This window comes from Oncorhynchus tshawytscha, linkage group LG01 (genome assembly GCF_018296145.1).
Source record: "Oncorhynchus tshawytscha isolate Ot180627B linkage group LG01, Otsh_v2.0, whole genome shotgun sequence".
Lineage (NCBI taxonomy): Eukaryota > Metazoa > Chordata > Actinopteri > Salmoniformes > Salmonidae > Oncorhynchus > Oncorhynchus tshawytscha.
Genome location: NC_056429.1, coordinates 13,383,858 through 13,403,720, shown reverse-complemented (window position 1 = coordinate 13,403,720; position 19,863 = coordinate 13,383,858). Strand labels below are relative to the sequence as shown.

Below are 19,863 nucleotides of genomic sequence, written 5' to 3'. Positions count from 1 at the left end.
CCCCTTATTATCTCGCAGCAGCAAGTCAGGGGGTCCAGTAGTCATAGCAACCAGCCTGTTGGTTGAATATGGACTTCAAAGTGCTTTGCTGAGTAGGAAGTGTGTCCATTTCTACCTGTAGAGTATCTTAGCACAGAGCCAACACCTTGAACTGAGCTCAACATGGGGCTGGTGGAATATCACCATATTTGTCTATACCATGTTAGTGCATTTGCAGGGCAGGTTGACCTACCTGTCCCCTTGGTCCGGAATGGCTGCTTGAAGAAGGTGACCACAGCGTAGACATTCACCACTACCCCAGGCTTCAGGTCGCTCAGTGGGACGTAGGTGTACTTAACCACCTTCACTGCCTTAGTGACCTGAAGACAAACACTACTGCATTACCATTCAGGATCAGACAACAATTTAATAAGTAAAGAGAGAATGTCTATTTGTAAATGACTTCAGAGAGAACAACAGTCAGTTGTAGAGACTGGATATAATCAGTCTCTAAATTGATCGATTGGACAGAGAAAAGTTGTTTTGGGATCAGTAAGAGTGATTTAAGTGGAAGGGCCAAAGGCCAGCTATTTTATATGTATTCAGTACCATAAAGATCCTGCAAAACATTACACACGCAGGTTCACATTGGGATGAACATCTGATGACATGAGATTTTTCAGACAGGCACAATACGGCATCTGACAGCCTCCATAAAACCAAGGTCTTTGAGCTAATGAGTTCACAGACTGACCTCAGTGCTGGCTGGAGAGGTTCTTTTGCGGGGTACAGATGCTCTCGGGCTTACAGTAGATGGCCACACCTAGGACACAGAGAAAAACATTTCAGAAAACTAAAGGGTCACATTTTATTAAACCCTCCCTATAATTAACAACCAACGTAGGAACCCCTCCCTAAACATGTACTCACATACATCCAGGCATCATTTCCAGCTAGCTGCAGGTTACAGGCATGGAGCTTGTCCTTTTGAGCTGTGGGAGAATTGCCCACAGAGAAGCCAGTCACCAGCAGCATGTCCTGGGTGAACAAACGCATGCAACAGAGAGAGTTATGTGGTGTGGTGAGAGGCGAGATAACACTGCCCCCCCCACCCCCAAATATTTAAAAAATAATAATAATAAACGATGTAAAATAGCATTGACCTATATTAAACCTATCTGGGATACTTGGGATGTCCCTAACCTAAATCTTACCCTAACCAACCATTTAAAATTGAATGGGGTAGGGAAGTCCCAAGGATAGCACAGACCGTTTAATATAGCAGATGTTGTGGTAAGAAATACAGGCTTGTGAGTAATACGCTACACTCAAAATAGAGATTAGCCAGTTGTATTTTGCTTGGGGAGCAGTGTGTGACTGTCCTCCAAATGGTTTAACAGTGTTCTCTGACATAACTCATACAGCAGACAAAGGGAAGGGAGATATACAAAGTAATCATGTTACAGTGGATTAAACAAACCATAGGCAGACTACTCTACAGCCACGATAGCCAATCCCTTTTCCCGCTACGTCTGCTCAGAATGTGATGATTCTTCTCCTCTCAGGGATGTTCTGAGACAATAGGTCAGCCATGTCTAACACTGGTGCAACGCTCAGCTCATTCAACTTTGTGTGTGCATTGGTCTTAAATGACATGGATGCCTGAATCCTATCATTGGGTTTGAGTGTCATTTTATCAAGGTTAATAAAAAGATTTCCTGATCAGTCACCACCGTTACAGAGCATGTCAACACTGCTACAGAGAGAGCATGTAGGACGTCAACACTATAACAGACTAGAGGACATAAACAACCAAAATGACTAACATCCCTATGTCTTCGCACTTAAGAGTCTGTCTGATCCTCAGACTCTGAATAGCATCCCTAATATCAACCTGTTGACTTAATCAACTTCAATGTAGATGATAATTGCGTAAGAACTCGCTCTACAAGGAAGATGCTCTCTCACATTGGGAGTGTTGCAATTTTGCTCACAATGACTAGAGCTCTGATCAGCAGCTAACGCTCCAATCATCTCTTTTGAAGATTATACCACTCCTCAAAGCAATATGGAACTGAGGATAAGCATGCAGCTACAATATGGAACTGAGGATAAGCATGCAGCTACAATATGGAACTGAGGATAAGCATGCAGCTACAATATGGAACTGAGGATAAGCATGCAGCTACAATATGGAACTGAGGATAAGCATGCAGTTACAATATGGAACTGAGGATAAGCATGCAGTTACACTATGGAACTGAGGATAAGCATGCAGTTACAGTATTACAAAATTCAGCGTTATATTCTGTCAGATAACACAGCCACCTACACCATTAACATCCATTACATTCCAATTAATATTTTTGTGCCCACTTCCTCAGGAAGTACAAATCAGGGCCATTATTACACTGTGTTTGAGATCCTATAGGGAATGGTCAGAGACCTACCCCTTGACTGACGGATTCGGAGTAGTCCTTCGCCAGCGCACCAAACAGGATGATATTGATGGATGAGTGTTCCGGGGACATGTTCTGTTGGGAGTCTACTTCTGACGGAGGCAGACACAACTCTTAAGCAGAAGATAGTTTACACACGCAGCAAATTTGACAGATGCAAGACATATTCAGAAAATACCTGAGCCTGTACGGCTTTAAGGGTATTCTATTATTAGGGCTACAGTTCAATTAAATGTCACCCAACTCCGCTCTGCACAAGGTGCAAGTTCAAAATTGGATAGAGGGTAATCCGTTTTCCTGTCAGTCATTGCATATCTTAGAGAACTATAACTCAACTAGCCCATGTCAGCTAATGTTTTTCAGCCCATAGATTTTGTAGTAATGTTTGGGTTACTCAAACATCACATGAACACACATTGGACATGGCAAAATGTATAGAATTGCAGGAAATAAGCTTTAAACCTGCAACATATTCTCCCCACCAACAAGAGGGGTGTGAACAGTTTGTGTCATGAACAGTGCCCATAGAAATAGACGTGGCATGCGAGGGGGGAGGGATGTTCCCCAGTGCTGGAAGGGGGGCCTGAGTGAAAAAGTTGCTCTAAAAAGGGACAATGCAATCAGCATCTCTGAAATGCTCTGTACACTACTAAGACAATTAGCACTTCCCTATAATTCCAACCGCTCTGGGTTGTGTAAATGTCAGCAGAAGAACACAAAGTGAAAAACATTATCAAAAAATAGCACTGATCATTCTGTCACGACTGACAATTGCTGTGGTAATACAATTATTACACAAGACAAGGAAACAAGGCATATTTCAAATGGGTTTGAAGTACTGTATTAACAAGCGAGATAACCCTCTCTGAATAAGCAGTGCTGCTGTATGAATGCTAATCATAATGCAGAGGGATAAATGTAGCATGGACGACACAACAAAGAAGAAATGGCCTTTTTCAACAATCCTATTGAGATCCATTCCAGCTGAACGGCTTACAGTGGGAGTGAGACAATCAAGCCAGCTGAGATCTAACACAGCCAGCTACATGCCCTCCAAGGAAATTACACCAATGCATGATTGGGCAGTCACTCCTTCATTGTATAGGCCTACATCCTTCTGGGCCTAAATGTTTTCTCATATACAATACCTTGAATCACAGTCTTCAGGACATAGCTGTCTTCTCCCATGGATACCAATGGCCCTTTGTGAACTACTCTCCCCTGGCAGAATAGCAGAAAAATACAACTTTAGATGAATGGTAAAACATGTAAAATCGATGCGTGTCAAATCGGTCAAGTCCACAAGCCAATTAGCACATAACTCCCTTAGACGGAAAATGGAGGATGGGGGGGGGGATTTCTTGTTAATTGCTTTGTCTGCTTTACAATCATCTGCCAATAATGTACTTGAAAGAAGGTAAATAAATAAACTGGAACATGGATAAATAGACAGAGAAAGGAGAGTGAAAAAGAAAAGCAGGCAGTGGAGGACAGGATCGAGAACGCAAGAAAGGTAGAAGAGGGGGATTTATGGAGATATAAGAAACGAAGCGTAGAAGAAGGGTTTGACCTGACCGAGACACACCTTCACAGTCTTGCCAGTGCAGTCTGAGGTAGGGCTGAGGAGTGGAATGGGGATCCTCTGGAGTTGAGGGGGAACCTGGGTGCCGGGACCGGGCTCGTCCTTGACCACAAGGACAGGCATTACTTCAAGAATACCTGATGAAAAACATACATTTACATTTTAGTCAATTAGCAGATGCTCTTATCCAGAGCTACTTACAGGAGCAATTAGGGTTAAGCGCCTTGCTCAAGGGCACATAGACAGATGGTTCGAATCCCTGAGCCGACTAGGTGAACAAACAACCTCTCGGTTACTGGCCCAACACTCTTAACCGCTGGGCTAGCTATACACTATGTAGCCTATTGTAGCCTACACAGAAATAACAGACATCTGTTAAAAAAAAAAAATAGGCCAACAATGAAATGACTAAACTTCAAAATACAACTGACTCATCAACAAGCAAAAAGGTGTATGTTTATTTCCCCCAGGCAGTTGACTGAGAACACATTCTCATTTACAGCAATGACATGGGGAACAGTTACAGGACAGATAAATGAGCCAATTGGAAGCTGGGGATAATTAGGCGGCCATGATGGTATGAGGGCCAGATTGGGAATTTAGCCAGGGTTAACAAGTGCAATGTGATATTTAGTGACTAAAGAGAGTTAGGACATCACTGCCCTGGGGCATTTGGATATTTTTTATTTTAGACCAGAGGAAAGAGTGCCTCCTACTGGCCCTCAACACCCCTTCAGGCAACATCTGGTCTCCCCCATCAAGGGACCAACCAGGACGAATCCTGCTTAGCTTCAGAGGCAAGCCAGCAGTAGGAAGCAGGGTGGTATGCTGCTGGCATATCACAAAAGCCTTAGCGAGGGACACAGGAGAGGTGTTTTAGATGCATTCCCAGCAGGTGCTAGGTTGTTACCTGTCAGTGTGAGTACTTGTTTGCTTTGGGGGGATTTGACTGGTGCATCCGACTCCCACAGTGCTACATTGTGTGGCCAGCCTTGGAGGCAGCCAGTCAGTTAACCATTTAGTCAGTCAGAATGAAAGATTTTCCTTCCAATTTCGACTAGGGGGGAGGAGCCACAGGCACAACGTGTGAGCCTGCTGGGAGGCTCATTGTACTTAGAACTGTCAATTGTTTACTTTTGAAAAAACGTTCCGACTTAACCAAGAACATCTCCATTTCATCTATAATCCCTCAGTCACAACTCTCTCTAGAACAGTCTGTCATTCTCTCCCAGCTCCATGTAAAACTAAAAGAGGATAGTCTGGCTCCTGGCTCTCTCCAAGTGCATCTTACTCTCAGAACAGCGGCAGCGACACAGTGGGGTTGAGGAGGGGTAGAAGCGCACCAGCTGTAAATACCACCCACAGCCCTGGAGCTTGGTGCCAGCCTGTACCCAGTGAGATGGCAGACGCTCTGGCCTAGGTCCTGCGGTGGAGAGACAGCTGCCTCACCCGTTCCTCAGTCGCCAACCCCCAGCCCTGCCTGGCTCCTTCAAACCACAAGGCGCTCGTTAAGTAAAGAGGCTAATTCAAGTTCAGCCAAACAAATGATTAATGGAGAGGTTTAAATGGCTGAATAACGCTGGAGAATGAGGGAGAAATACTGGCTACTATGGGTTTGTTGGTTAGTACATTCCAGTGTTCTGTAGTGGATGACCAACTGAGTGATATTGAGGACCAAATTAGACATAAACTACATGACATAATGCTCTACTGAACTGAACACTCCCAAGCAAGACCTGAATATTGAGAGTGGATAAGCTCCCAGGTGTCAATTATCATTGGCCAATAGTTAGGCTACATTAGTAATGTGTAAACATGCTAACAGCCTCTGCCATTTATCAAGGGCCTCAAGAATATTTATATATATTTTTTTAGAGGGTGGATAATCTTTAATACTGCAAGTAGATTGTGGCTTCTATCAATGTAACTGTCTGGATAATTTTGAATCCCCCATATACACACACACACACACACACACACTACCAGTAAAACATTTGGACATACCTACTCATTCATACATTTTAAAAAGTATACATTGTAGAATAATAGTGAAGACATCAAAATTATGAAACAACAGATATGGAATCAAATAGTAACCAAACAATTGCTAAAACTAAATATATTTTATATTTGAGATTCTTCAAAGTAGCCACCCTTTGCCTTGACAGCTTTGCACACTCTTGGCATTCTCTCAACCATTCTCTCAACCAGCTTCACCTGGAATGCTTTTACAACAGTCTTCGAGTTCCCACATATACTGAGCACTTGTTAGCTGGTTTTCCTTCACGCTGTGGTCCAACTCATTCTAAACTATCTCAATTGGGTTGACGTTGGGTGATTGTGGAGGCCAGATCATCTGATGCCGCACTCAATCACTCTCCTTCTAGGTCAAATAGCCCTTACACAGCCTGGAGGTGTGTTGGGTGATTGTCCTGTTGAAAAACAAATGATAGTGCAAACCAGATATGATGGTGTATTGCTGCAGAATGCTGTGGTAGCCATACTGGTTAAGTGCGCCTTGAATTCTAAATAAAATCACTGACAGCGTCACCAGCAAAGCACCCCCAAAACCATCACACCACCTCCTCCTCCATGCGTCATGGTGGGAACTACACATGCAGAGGTAATCCGTTCACCTATTCTGCGTCTCACAAAGACACAGCGGTTGGAACAAAAAATCTCAAATTTGGACTCATCAGACCAAAGGACAGATTTCCACCGGTCTAATGTCCATTGCTCGTGTCTAAGGCCCAAGCAAGTCTCTTCTTCTTATTGGTGTCTTTTAGTAGTGGTTTCTTTGCAGCAATTAGACCATGAAGGCCTGATTCACGCAGTCTCCTGCGTGTTACTTGAACTGCTGAGTTCTGTCACACTATCCAGGTCTATGCCCAAACAGGTCGAGCTTCTACTTTTAAAGATCCATCTCTCCAGAAATAAGTCCTGCACTGTTGCCGCTTGTTATAGACCCCCCCTCAACTCCCAGCTGTGCCCTGGACACCATATGTGAACTGATTGCCCCCCATCTATCAACAGAGTTCATACTGCTAAGTGACCTAAATTGGGATATGCTTAACACCCCGGCCGTCCTACAATCTAAACTAGATGCCCTCAATCTCACACAAGTTATCAAGGAACCTAACAGGTACAACCCCAAATCCGTAAACATGGGCACCCTCATAGATATCATCCTGACCAACCTGCCCTCTAAATACACCTCTGTGCTCTCCACACTATCTTAAATAAGCATGCCCTATTCAAAAAAAAGCAGAACTAAGATCAGATATAGCCCTTGGTTCACTCAAGACTTGACTGCTCTTGACCAGCACAAAAACACCATGTGGCGCACTACACTAGCTTTGAATAGTCCCCGCGTTATGCAACTTTTCAGGGAATCCATACCAGGAACAAATACACACAGTCACTTGCGAAAGCAAAGGCTAGCTTTTCAAACAGAAAGCACTAATTCCAAAAGGTTTTGGGAAACTAAAGTCTATGGAGAATAAAAGTACCTCCTCCCAGCTGACCACTGCACTGTGACTAGGAAGCACTGTCACCACTGATAAATCCACGATAATTTGAATAAGCATTTTTCTATGGCTGGCCATGTTCTCCACCTGGCTAACCCAATCCCGGCCAACAGCTCTGCACTAGAGGTCGACCGATTTAAGATTTTTCAACGCCGATACCGATAGCGATTATTGGAGGACAAAAAAAGCCGATACCGATTAGTCCCTCTCCTCGCTCCTTTCAGAACATCAGCTGTCTGGACTTGGGTGAAGGAGATGCGGGGGGGCTTGGGCATCCTTGACATCCTTGATGTTCTGAATCAATTTAGTCTCAAATAAACAATGAAACATGTTCAATTTGGTTTAAATAATGCAAAAACAAAGTGTTGGAGAAGAAAGTAATATGTGCCGTGTAAAAATATGTGCCATGTAAAAATGTGTGCCATGTAAAAAAGCTAACGTTTAAGTTCCTTGCTCAGAACATGAGAACATATGAAAGTTGGTGGTTCCTTTTAACATGAGACTTCAATATTCCAAGGTAAGAGGTTTTAGGTTGTAGTTAATATAGTTTTAAAGGACTATTTCTCTCTATACCATTTGAATTTCATATACCTTTGACTATTGGATGTTCTTATAGGCACTATAGTATTGCCAGTGTAACAGTATAGCTTCCGTCCCTCTCCTCGCCCCAACCTGGGCTCGAACCAGGAACACATCGACAACAGCCACACTCGAAGCATCGTTACCCATTGCTCCACAAAGCCGCGGCCCTTGCAGCGCAAGGGGAATAACTACTCCAAATCTAAAAGCGAGTGAAGTTTGAAACAGTATTAGCGCGTACCACGCTAACTAGCTAGCCATTTCACATTGGTTACACCAGCCATTAGGCTAATAGGCTTGAAGTCATAAACAGCACTGTGCTTGCGAAGAGCTGCTGCTGCTCAGTCAGACTGCTCTATCAAATCAGACTTAATTATAACATAATAACACACAGAAATACGAGCCTTTGGTCAGTAATATGATAGTTTCCGGATTCTATCATTTGAAAACAAAACGTTTATTATTTCAGTGAAATACGGAACCGTTCGGTATTTTATCTAACGGGTGGCATCCTTAAGTCTAAATATTCTTGTTACACAACCTTCAATGTATGTCATAATTACGTAAAATTCAGGCAAATTAGTTCGCAATGAGCCAGGCAGCCCAAACTATATACCCTGACTCTGCGTGCAATGAACACAAGAGAAATTACACAATTTCACCTGGTTAATATTGCCTGCTAAACTGGATTAGTAGTTGTAACTAGTGATTATGATTGATTGTTTTTTATAAGATAAGTTTAATGCTAGCTAGCAATTTACCTTGGCTTCTACTGCATTCGCGTAACAGGCAGGCTACTCGTGTAGTGCAATGGTTAGAGCCCCTGAGCTGACAAGGTGAAAATCTGTCGTTCAGGCCCTGAACAAAGCATTTAACCACAGTTCCTAGGCCGTTATTGAAAATAAGAATGTGTTCTTAACTGACTTGCCTTGTTAAATAAAAGGTATAAAAATAAATGTAAAAAATATATATTTTTAAATAAATCGGAAATTGGCGCCCAAAAATACCGATTTCCGATTGTTATGAAAACTTGAAATCGGCCATTCCGATTAATCGGTCGACCTCTACTACAAATACCTAGGTGTCTGGCTAGACTGTAAACTCTCCTCCCAGACTAACATTAAGCATCTCCCTGGGCTCGAACCAGCAACACAACGACAACAGCCACCATCGAACCAGCGTTACCCATGCAGAGCAAGGGGAACAACTACTAGGATGCTCAGAGCGGGACGTTTGAAGCGCTATTAGCGCGCGCTAACTAGCTAGCCATTTCACTTTGGTTACACCAGCCTCATCTCGGAAGTTGATAGGCTTGAAGTCATAAACAGCGCAATGCTTGACGCACAATGAAGAGCTGCTGGCAAAACGCACAAAAGTGCTGTTTGAATGAATGTTTACGCGCCTGCTTCTGCCTACCACCGCTCAGTCAGATACTTGTATGCTCAGTCAGATTATATGCAATGCAGGACACGCTAGATAATATCTAGTAATATCATCAACCATGTGTAGTTAACTAGTGATTATGATTGTTTTTTATAAGATGAGTTTAATGCTAGCTAGCAACTTACCTTGGCTTACTGCATTCGCGTAACAGGCAGTCTCCGTGTGGAGTTCAACGAGAGAGAGGCAGGTCGTTATTGCGTTGGGCTAGTTAACTAAGGTTGCAAGACTGGATCCCCCGAGCTGACAAGGTGAATATCTGTCGCTCTGCCCCTGAACGAGGCAGTTAACCCACCGTTCTTAGGCAGTCATTGAAAATACGAATGTGTTCTTAACTGACTTGCCTAGTTAAATAAAGCTATAAAAAAATCAAATATATATATCAATTTTTTTTTTTTAAATCGGCAAATCTGCGCCCAAAAATACCGATTTCCGATTGTTATGAATACTGGAAGTCGGCCATTCCGATTAATCGGTCGACCTCTACTCTGCACCCCCCTCAGCAACTGGCCCAAGCCCCCCCGCATCTCCTTCACCCAAGTCCAGACAGCTGATGTTCTGAAAGAGCTGCAACATCTGGATCCCTACAAATCAGCTAGGCTAGACAATCTGGACCCTCTCTTCCTGAAATTATCTGCCGTCATTGTTGCAACCCCTATTACTAGTCTGTTTAACCTCTGTTTCGTATCGTCTGAGATTCCTAAAGATTGGAAAGCAGACGCGGTCATCCCTCTCTTCAAAGGGGGAGACACTCATGACTGTTACTGAGCATTTCGAATCCCACCATGCCTTCTCCGCTATGCAATCTGGTTTCCGAGCCGGTCACGGGTGCACCTCAGCGACGCTCAAGGTCCAAAACGATATCATAACCGCCATCGATAAAAGACAGTGCTGTGCAGCCCTCTTCATCGACCTGGCCAAGGCTTTCGACTCCGTCAATCACCTTATTCTTATCGGCAGACTCAACAGCCTTGGTTTCTCTAATGACTGCCTCGCCTGGTTCCCTAACTACTTCTCAGATATAGTTCAGTGTGTCAAATCGGAGGGCCTGTTGTCCGGTTCAATTCTCGGGCCGACTCTTTTCTCTGCATATATCAATAATGTTGCTCTTTGCTGCGGTTGATTCTCTGATCCACCTCTACGCAGACAACACCATTCTGTATACATCTTGCCCTTCTTTGGACACTGTGTTAACAAACCTCCAAACGAGCTTCAATACCATACAACACTCCTTCCATGGCCTCCAACTGCTCTTATATGCTAGTAAAACTAAATGCATGCTCTTCAACCGATCGCTGTACGCTCCCGCCCGCATAGCATCACTACTCTGGATGGTTCTGACATACAATATGTGGACAACTACAAATTAGAGGTCAACTGATTATGATTTTTAACGCCGATGCCGATCATTGGAGGACCAAAAATGCCGATACCGATCAATCTGACATTTTTTTTATTTGTAATAATGACAATTACAACAGTACTGAATTAACACTTATTTTAACTTAATATAAAACATCTATAAAATCAATTTAGTCTCAAATAAACAATGAAACATGTTCAATTTGGTTTAAATAATGCAAAAACAAAGTGTTGGAGAAGAAAGTAATATGTGCCGTGTAAAAATATGTGCCATGTAAAAATGTGTGCCATGTAAAAAAGCTAACGTTTAAGTTCCTTGCTCAGAACATGAGAACATATGAAAGTTGGTGGTTCCTTTTAACATGAGACTTCAATATTCCAAGGTAAGAGGTTTTAGGTTGTAGTTAATATAGTTTTAAAGGACTATTTCTCTCTATACCATTTGAATTTCATATACCTTTGACTATTGGATGTTCTTATAGGCACTATAGTATTGCCAGTGTAACAGTATAGCTTCCGTCCCTCTCCTCGCCCCAACCTGGGCTCGAACCAGGAACACATCGACAACAGCCACACTCGAAGCATCGTTACCCATTGCTCCACAAAAGCCGCGGCCCTTGCAGCGCAAGGGGAATAACTACTCCAAATCTAAAAGCGAGTGAAGTTTGAAACAGTATTAGCGCGTACCACGCTAACTAGCTAGCCATTTCACATTGGTTACACCAGCCATTAGGCTAATAGGCTTGAAGTCATAAACAGCACTGTGCTTGCGAAGAGCTGCTGCTGCTCAGTCAGACTGCTCTATCAAATCAGACTTAATTATAACATAATAACACACAGAAATACGAGCCTTTGGTCAGTAATATGATAGTTTCCGGATTCTATCATTTCGAAAACAAAACGTTTATTATTTCAGTGAAATACGGAACCGTTCAGTATTTTATCTAACGGGTGGCATCCTTAAGTCTAAATATTCTTGTTACACAACCTTCAATGTATGTCATAATTACGTAAAATTCAGGCAAATTAGTTCGCAATGAGCCAGGCAGCCCAAACTATATACCCTGACTCTGCGTGCAATGAACACAAGAGAAATTACACAATTTCACCTGGTTAATATTGCCTGCTAAACTGGATTAGTAGTTGTAACTAGTGATTATGATTGATTGTTTTTTATAAGATAAGTTTAATGCTAGCTAGCAATTTACCTTGGCTTCTACTGCATTCGCGTAACAGGCAGGCTACTCGTGTAGTGCAATGGTTAGAGCCCCTGAGCTGACAAGGTGAAAATCTGTCGTTCAGGCCCTGAACAAAGCATTTAACCCACAGTTCCTAGGCCGTCATTGAAAATAAGAATGTGTTCTTAACTGACTTGCCTTGTTAAATAAAAGGTATAAAAATAAATGTAAAAAAATATATATTTTTAAATAAATCGGAAATTGGCGCCCAAAAATACCAATTTCCGATTGTTATGAAAACTTGAAATCGGCCATTCCGATTAATCGGTCGACCTCTACTACAAATACCTAGGTGTCTGGCTAGACTGTAAACTCTCCTCCCAGACTAACATTAAGCATCTCCAATCCAAAGTTAAATCTGGAATCGGCTTCCTATTTCGCAACAAAGCCTCCTTCACTCATGCTGCCAAACATATCCTCGTAAAACTGACTATCCTACCGATCCTTGACTTCAGCATTTACAAAATAGCCTCCAACACTCTACTCAGCAAATTGGATGCAGTCTATCACAGTGCCATCCGTTTTGTCACCAAAGCCCCATATACAACCCACCACTGCGACCTGAATGCTCTCGTTGGCTGGTCCTCAATACATACTCATCGCCAAACCCACCCGCCAAGCCCTGCCTTATCTCAGCTCACTGATCACCATAGCAAAACCCACCCGCAGCACACGCTCCAGCAGGTACAGTGCCTTGCGAAAGTATTCGGCCCCCTTGAACTTTGCGACCTTTTGCCACATTTCAGGCTTCAAACAAAGATATAAAACTGTATTTTTTGGGGAAGAATCAACAACAAGTGGGACACAATCATGAAGTGGAACGACATTTATTGGATATTTCAAACTTTTTTAACAAATCAAAAACTGAAAAATTGGGCGTGCAAAATTATTCAGCCCCCTTAAGTTAATACTTTGTAGCGCCACCTTTGCTGCGATTACAGCTGTAAGTCGCTTGGGGTATGTCTCTATCAGTTTTGCACATCGAGAGACTGAATTTTTTTCCCATTCCTCCTTGCAAAACAGCTCGAGCTCAGTGAGGTTAGATGGAGAGCATTTGTTAACAGCAGTTTTCAGTTCTTTCCACAGATTCTTGATTGGAGTCAGGTCTGGACTTTGACTTGGCCATTCTAACACCTGGATATGTTTATTTTTGAACCATTCCATTGTAGATTTTGCTTTATGTTTTGGATCATTGTCTTGTTGGAAGACAAATCTCCGTCCCAGTCTCAGGTCTTTTGCAGACTCCATCAGGTTTTCTTCCAGAATGGTCCTGTATTTGGCGCCATCCATCTTCCCATCAATTTTAACCATCTTCCATGTCCCTGCTGAAGAAAAGCAGGCCCAAACCATGATGCTGCCACCACCACGTTCGAGAGTGGGGATGGTGTGTTCAGGGTGATGAGCTGTGTTGCTTTTACGCCAAACATAACGTTTTGCATTGTTGCCAAAAAGTTCAATTTTGGTTTCATCTGACCAGAGCACCTTCTTCCACATGTTTGGTGTGTCTCCCAGGTGGCTTGTGGCAAACTTTAAACAACACTTTTTATGGATAATTTTTAAGAAATGGCTTTCTTCTTGCCACTCTTCCATAAAGGCCAGATTTGTGCAATATACGACTGATTGTTGTCTTATGGACAGAGTCTCCCACCTCAGCTGTAGATCTCTGCAGTTCATCCAGAGTGATCATGGGCCTCTTGGCTGCATCTCTGATCAGTCTTCTCCTTGTATGAGCTGAAAGTTTAGAGGGACGGCAAGGTCTTGGTAGATTTGCAGTGGTCTGATACTCCTTCCATTTCAATATTATCGCTTGCACAGTGCTCCTTGGGATTTTTAAAGCTTGGGAAATCTTTTTGTATACAAATCCGGCTTTAAACTTCTTCACAACAGTATCTCGGACCTGCCTGGTGTGTTCCTTGTTCTTCATGATGCTCTCTGCGCTTTTAACGGACCTCTGAGACTACACAGTGCAGGTGCATTTATACGGAGACTTGATTACACACAGGTGGATTGTATTTATCATCATTAGTCATTTAGGTCAACATTGGATCATTCAGAGATCCTCACTGAACTTCTGGAGAGAGTTTGCTGCACTGAAAGTAAAGGGGCTGAATAATTTTGCACACCCAATTTTTCAGTTTTTGATTTGTTAAAAAAGTTTGAAATATCCAATAAATGTCGTTCCACTTCATGATTGTGTCCCACTTGTTGTTGATTCTTCACAAAAAAATAGAAAACTATCTTTATGTTTGAAGCCTGAAATGTGGCAAAAGGTCGCAAAGTTCAAGGGGACCGAATACTTTCGCAAGGCACTGTATATTTCACCTGTCATCCCCAAAGCCAACACATATTTGGCCGCCTTTCCTTACAGTTCTCTGCTGCCAATGACTGGAACGAATTGCAAAAATCACTGAAGTTGGTGACATATCTTCCTCACTAACTTTACGTGTCAGCTGTCAGAGCAGCTTACCGATCGCTGCAGCTGTACAAATAGCCCATCTGTAAATAGCCCATCCAACCAACTACCTACCTCATCCCCATATTTGTTTTTCTGCTCTTTGCACACCAGTATCTTTACTTGCACATCCACATCTATCACTCCAGTGTAAATTGTAATTACTTCGCACTATTAGCCTATTTATTGCCTTACCTCCTTACTTAATTTGCACACACTGTATACAGATTTTTTTATTGTGTTATTGACTATACGTTTGTTAATCCCATGTGTAACTGTTGTTTTTGTCGCACTGCTTTGCTTTATCTTGGCCAGGTCGCAGTTGTAAATGAGAACTTGTTCTCAACTGGCCTACCTGGTTAAATAAAGGTGAAAAAATAAATAATTTAAAAAACAATCTGAAGCATTTATTTGGGCTGCAATTTCTGAGGCTGGTAACTCTAATGAACTCTGGGTCTTCCTTTCCTATGGCGGTCCTCATGAGAGTCAGTATCATCATAGCGCTTGATGGTAGCTCTTGATAGCCCTATCCAAGCACCTATCTTCTGTATACCACCCCTACCTTTTAGTATAAGAAATAAAACACTTTTGAATCCTGCGTCATTTGGTGTGTCACTTCATAAACCATGTTCCATGGAATCGGTACATTGAAAATCTCTTCCCAATTATTTTGCCATCTGTATGGCACAGCTGTCAATTTGTTGGTCCTTAAATGAAACTGGTATACTTTTTTTTAATCACAATTTTATTTAAACAATAATGATTATCATTTGACTTTATGATACTCAAGTCTCCTCTTAATAATAGATCATAGCAATCTCCAAGGCTTACTGTTCAAACTCCAATTGCAATAATATTAGCCTGTAACAAAAAGGTTCATTTCCTGAATATAAAAACGCCAGATTAATCAGTTTTATGCTCTTGCAGGTGTATGAAAATGTATCCTTTGGCTGAGTAAAAACCCCATAGAAGATAAAACGGTACAGCAGGTGTTTCCATTGCTCTTTTATCGGCTGGGGAACAGTTTGCCAGTGGGAGTGTGAGTGCATGCGAGAGCCTAGTTATGCGCCGGCGGAGCCAAGGCCACTCTCTCACAGACCCAATTTAAAACTCGGCATCACTCTGTTCCTGAGTCAGACTCTCTGCAGGTGAGTGGAGAGGGGGATGGCTAGCAGTCTGTCCAGCCCGATAGACACTGCCTCAGACCCTTGTCCTTTGGTTCTCTCCTCACGCCCTTGAGGAAATCGGGCTGGGGACAGACTGAGGTGGCAATGATGAGTCGGTCCGTTCACTGCTAATTCTGCACGACAGCATAGGAAGGGTTTCTAACTCAGTCAACATCCGTAGAGGGAGTGTCATAGTAGAAGATACTGTATGAGATGCCATGGCTTTAATTCAAAGGGCCCCCCTTTGTAGGCCTGCTAATACATTTCCAAAAACAAACAAAAAATCTTACTGTAGAGAGAGTTAGAATACACATGGTGCAAGTTTGAAATGTGGTTGTGAATCAGCAGTTTCTTTCATTATGTCAGTCACAGTCACTTTTTTTTTAGATTGGTAAATTAGCCAGCTATCCAATTTGAAAACAAGTGTTGACGGTCCATATTCTCCTTTCACTCCACAGGTGCCATTCTACTGGGTCCGCAAACACAGAAGGAGCTGAAATTCCAAGTGGCATGAGTCTCTATGCTGCCTGACTTAAATCCCCAGCTTGGTGAGTGTGGCATTTGAAGGTGACAGGCCTCACAGAGAAACTCCCATCAGGCTGTGACTCCCAGAAATGCCAAACAAAAAAGAAAAGAAAACAAATTTCACAAATTTCACAATAAATCGGTGTGAACTGTAAAATGTCAACAAAAAAAAATCTAGATCAAGGTACCCATTTCTATATCAAATGCTAAAAAAAGATACACCACAAAATTGTCGTCTTTGTTTAAAGGATTGGATTTGAGGTGTCGTTCTGACGCCTTTGAACTGGGATTTTACAGATTAGGCCAACTGTGGGAGCAATGACACCTTTCAGTGTGACTTGTAATGTGATACCAGTATGAAAGCACAGATAGTTTTGTTAATTCAACCAAACCATCCAAATATTTAAACATTTGTGCTGAATAGTCAGTTGATTTTGTTTGTTTCAATTCTTTCATCCACCAAGGCCTGTGCAAATCGGCTTGATTCCACAAATCTTGCCAGTGAGCGATTCACGACGAACATGTAAATAATATGCCGTACCAAATGTCTTGCTGCTGCAGAGAGTGTAAATGTGGGATTTAGGAAAAGCATAGAGAAAAAAAAACATGTTGAACAAAGAGCGACGTCTGTATTCAGTGATGCCTCCAGGGCAATGCTGACAAAGCGTCGCTACATGTCAAACAAACTGTTGCGGATGAAGGGAGGACCCTTCGCTTGCTCCACATTTCCATAATCTGGTTTTGATAAAGGCTTACAGAATGGGGCTACCGAAATAGGTCTTCAAAAGGGCTTGTCCAAATCTAACGATACCCACTGCCAAGGGAAGCTTTGTGTTCCTGTATCTCTACAGTGCATGGGGAATTATGGCTCCGACAGAGATGCTGCAGCTGTTATGCTGTTTATGTAAGAAGTGTGATGGGACAGGGTTCTTCCAGAATGTCGTCTTTGCCATCTTTCTCTCCTTATCTGCAGCCTTCTTTTGAGGTTTCACAGCAGACTGCAAAGGCATTTGTATCTCTGCTCTTCTTCCTTCAAATGGAGCTTATTCCTCTTCTGTGCACCTGTTGTGACTTAGGCGACCATCTTAGCACAAACACTTGCCGTTAAGGCCCGGGTATTTGCTTCTGGGTCAATCCCTTTCAATGGACACAAAGGAAGAATTGGTAGCAGACAGAAAACACAAGACCATCTTTAAAAAACAACATCTGTTTATTTTCTTTCATGAATTACAGAGCAGCTTTGCATCCTCTCGTTATTATTATCATCATCATCATCATCTTTATTCCATATTTAATAGTCTATGTAAAGTACGTATCTTCCTCCTATATATTTCTCTTGTTTTAACAGTGCATTCGGAAAGAATTCAGACCCCTTGACTTTTTCACGTTACCGCCTTATTCTAAAATGGATTAAATATTTATTGTTTTCCGGGAATCGACACACAATACCTCATAAAGACATAGCAAAAACAGGTTTTTAGAAAAATCTGCTAATTTATTATAAGTAAAAAACAGAAATACCTTATTCATATACAGTGGGGGAAAAAAGTATTTAGTCAGCCACCAATTGTGCAAGTTCCCCCACTTAAAAAGATGAGGCCTGTAATTTTCATCATAGGTACACTTCAACTATGACAGACAAAATTAGAAAAAGAATCCAGAAAATCACATTGTAGGATTTTTTTTTAAGGCCTTTATGGTAAAGTGGCCAGACGGAAGCCACTCCTCAGTAAAAGGCACGACAGCCCGATTGGAGTTTGCCAAAAGGCACCTAAAGACTCTCAGACCATGAGAAAGAAGATTCTCTGGTCTGATGAAACCAACATTGAACTATTTGGCCTGAATGCCAAGCGTCCCGTCTGGAGGAAACCTGGCACCATCCCTACGGTGAAGAATGGTGGTAGAAGCATCATGCTGTGGGGATGTTTTTCAGCGGCAGGGACTGAGAGACTAGTCGGGATCGAGGCAAAGATGTCCGGAGCACAGTACAGAGAGACCCTTGACGAAAGCCTGCTCCTGAGCGCTCAGGACCTCAGACTGGGGTGAAGGTTCATCTTCCAACAGGACAATGACCCTAAGCACACATCCAAGACAACACAGCTTTGGGACAAGTCTCTGAATGTCTTTGAGCGGCCCAGCTGAGCCCGGACTTGAACCCGATCAAACATCTTGACAGAGATTGAGAGGATCTGCAGAGAAGAATGGGAGAAACTCCCCAAATACAGAATTGCCAAGCTTGTATGTAGCAGCATACCCAAGAAGGCTCACTGCTGTATTCGCTGCCAAAGGTACTAAAATAAGTACTAAGTAAAGGGTCTGAATACTTATGTAAATGTGATATCAGTTTTTATTTTTAATAAAATAGCAAACATTTCTTCAAACCTGCTTTTGCTTTGTCTTTATGTTGTATTATGTGTAAATTGATGAGGATTTGTCTTTTGTTATCAGTTTTAGAGTAAGGCTGTATCATAACAAAATGTGAAAAATGTCAAGGGATCTAAATACTTTCCGAAGACACTGTATAAAAGGAAATCATCAATACAGTACATTTACATTTCATAATACAAAAGAGAATATGAGAATGATTGCAAGAAATATCAACAATATCCCATCATTCACCCCCTCCTCGTTCTTAACCAGTTACCATCTTACCTATAAAAAAAAAACTACTGTACCTTATTTTTACAAAAAATTTTGTCACTCCTTTTTGGTTGTTGGCCGAGTGGTTTGCCTCTCGGGTTGCTCGCCTTCAGGCTTCTGCTGCTAGCATTTCTCTTCTGCTAGCTCTTCGCTAAAAGCTGCCCGTCTTCTCTTGGATGGTCGAAGGAGGAGTGGCCATCTTCATCACAGAGTGCATTACTGCAGTTCTTGCATTCTCTGGCCTTGTGTCCAAGGGATTCATAGCACTAGCACTGTATGTATGCGCATTCTTGATGGTCAGCAAGGCCGCAAATGAAGCAGCGCAGGACCTGTCTGGGGTAGAAAATCCTACCACTGTAGGGGCCCAAAGTGATTGCGTTCAGCACCTCTAACAGCTCTCCTGTCCTTCCCCTCTTCAACTTCACCCTGTACTTCCTCACTTTGTACCAGAAACCATACTTATCTACAGGCTTTAAAGCTGGCTGTAGAAAGGTGCAGTATCTCTCAATGAAGCAGTCAACATCTTCATCAGTTAGATTTCCCGTCCTGAACTTAACCACAAGGTTCTTCTCGTCGATGTTCATTGCAGATTCCACCTGCCAGGACTTACACTTTTCTTCATGTGACTTACATAGACTTCGAGGAAGTGGAAAAAAGACCTCTCTGCTTTGAAAACAAGTTAATGTTCCCTCCTATTAGGTAAGGCTCTGAAAGTATAGATGTCACTGGCATTAATCCAATTAGATTCAAATACATATTGTTTCCTACATAGTCTCTGTTAGGGGAATGGCCGATTAATTAGGGCCGATTTCACGTGTTCATAACAATCGGAAATCGGTGTTTTTGGACGCCGATTTTGACAATATTTTTTTCCCACAACTTTATTTAACGATGCATGTCAGTTAAGAACACAT

General features: G+C 42.3%; 1 protein-coding gene across 5 annotated transcripts in view; it reads right to left on the bottom strand.

Annotated features, from left to right (window-relative positions):
* pot1 (protection of telomeres 1 homolog) overlaps positions 1 to 19,863 on the bottom strand; it is a 51,269-nt gene that overhangs the window by 23,938 nt on the left and 7,468 nt on the right. For 3 of the 5 annotated variants that reach the window (XM_024380944.2, XM_024381274.2, XM_024381206.2), the window contains exons 2-7: positions 4,024 to 4,157; positions 3,587 to 3,659; positions 2,430 to 2,530; positions 910 to 1,017; positions 734 to 802; positions 233 to 359 (exon numbers count right to left, since the gene is read on the bottom strand). In XM_024380944.2, the coding sequence (XP_024236712.1) occupies positions 233 to 359; positions 734 to 802; positions 910 to 1,017; positions 2,430 to 2,530; positions 3,587 to 3,659; positions 4,024 to 4,143 (598 nt within the window). In that variant the 5' untranslated portion in view covers positions 4,144 to 4,157. Of the gene's footprint in view, positions 1 to 232; positions 360 to 733; positions 803 to 909; positions 1,018 to 2,429; positions 2,531 to 3,586; positions 3,660 to 4,023; positions 4,158 to 5,311; positions 5,508 to 19,863 lie in introns of all 5 variants that reach the window. The other 2 variants (XM_024381037.2, XM_024381122.2) reach the window with 2 other exon arrangements.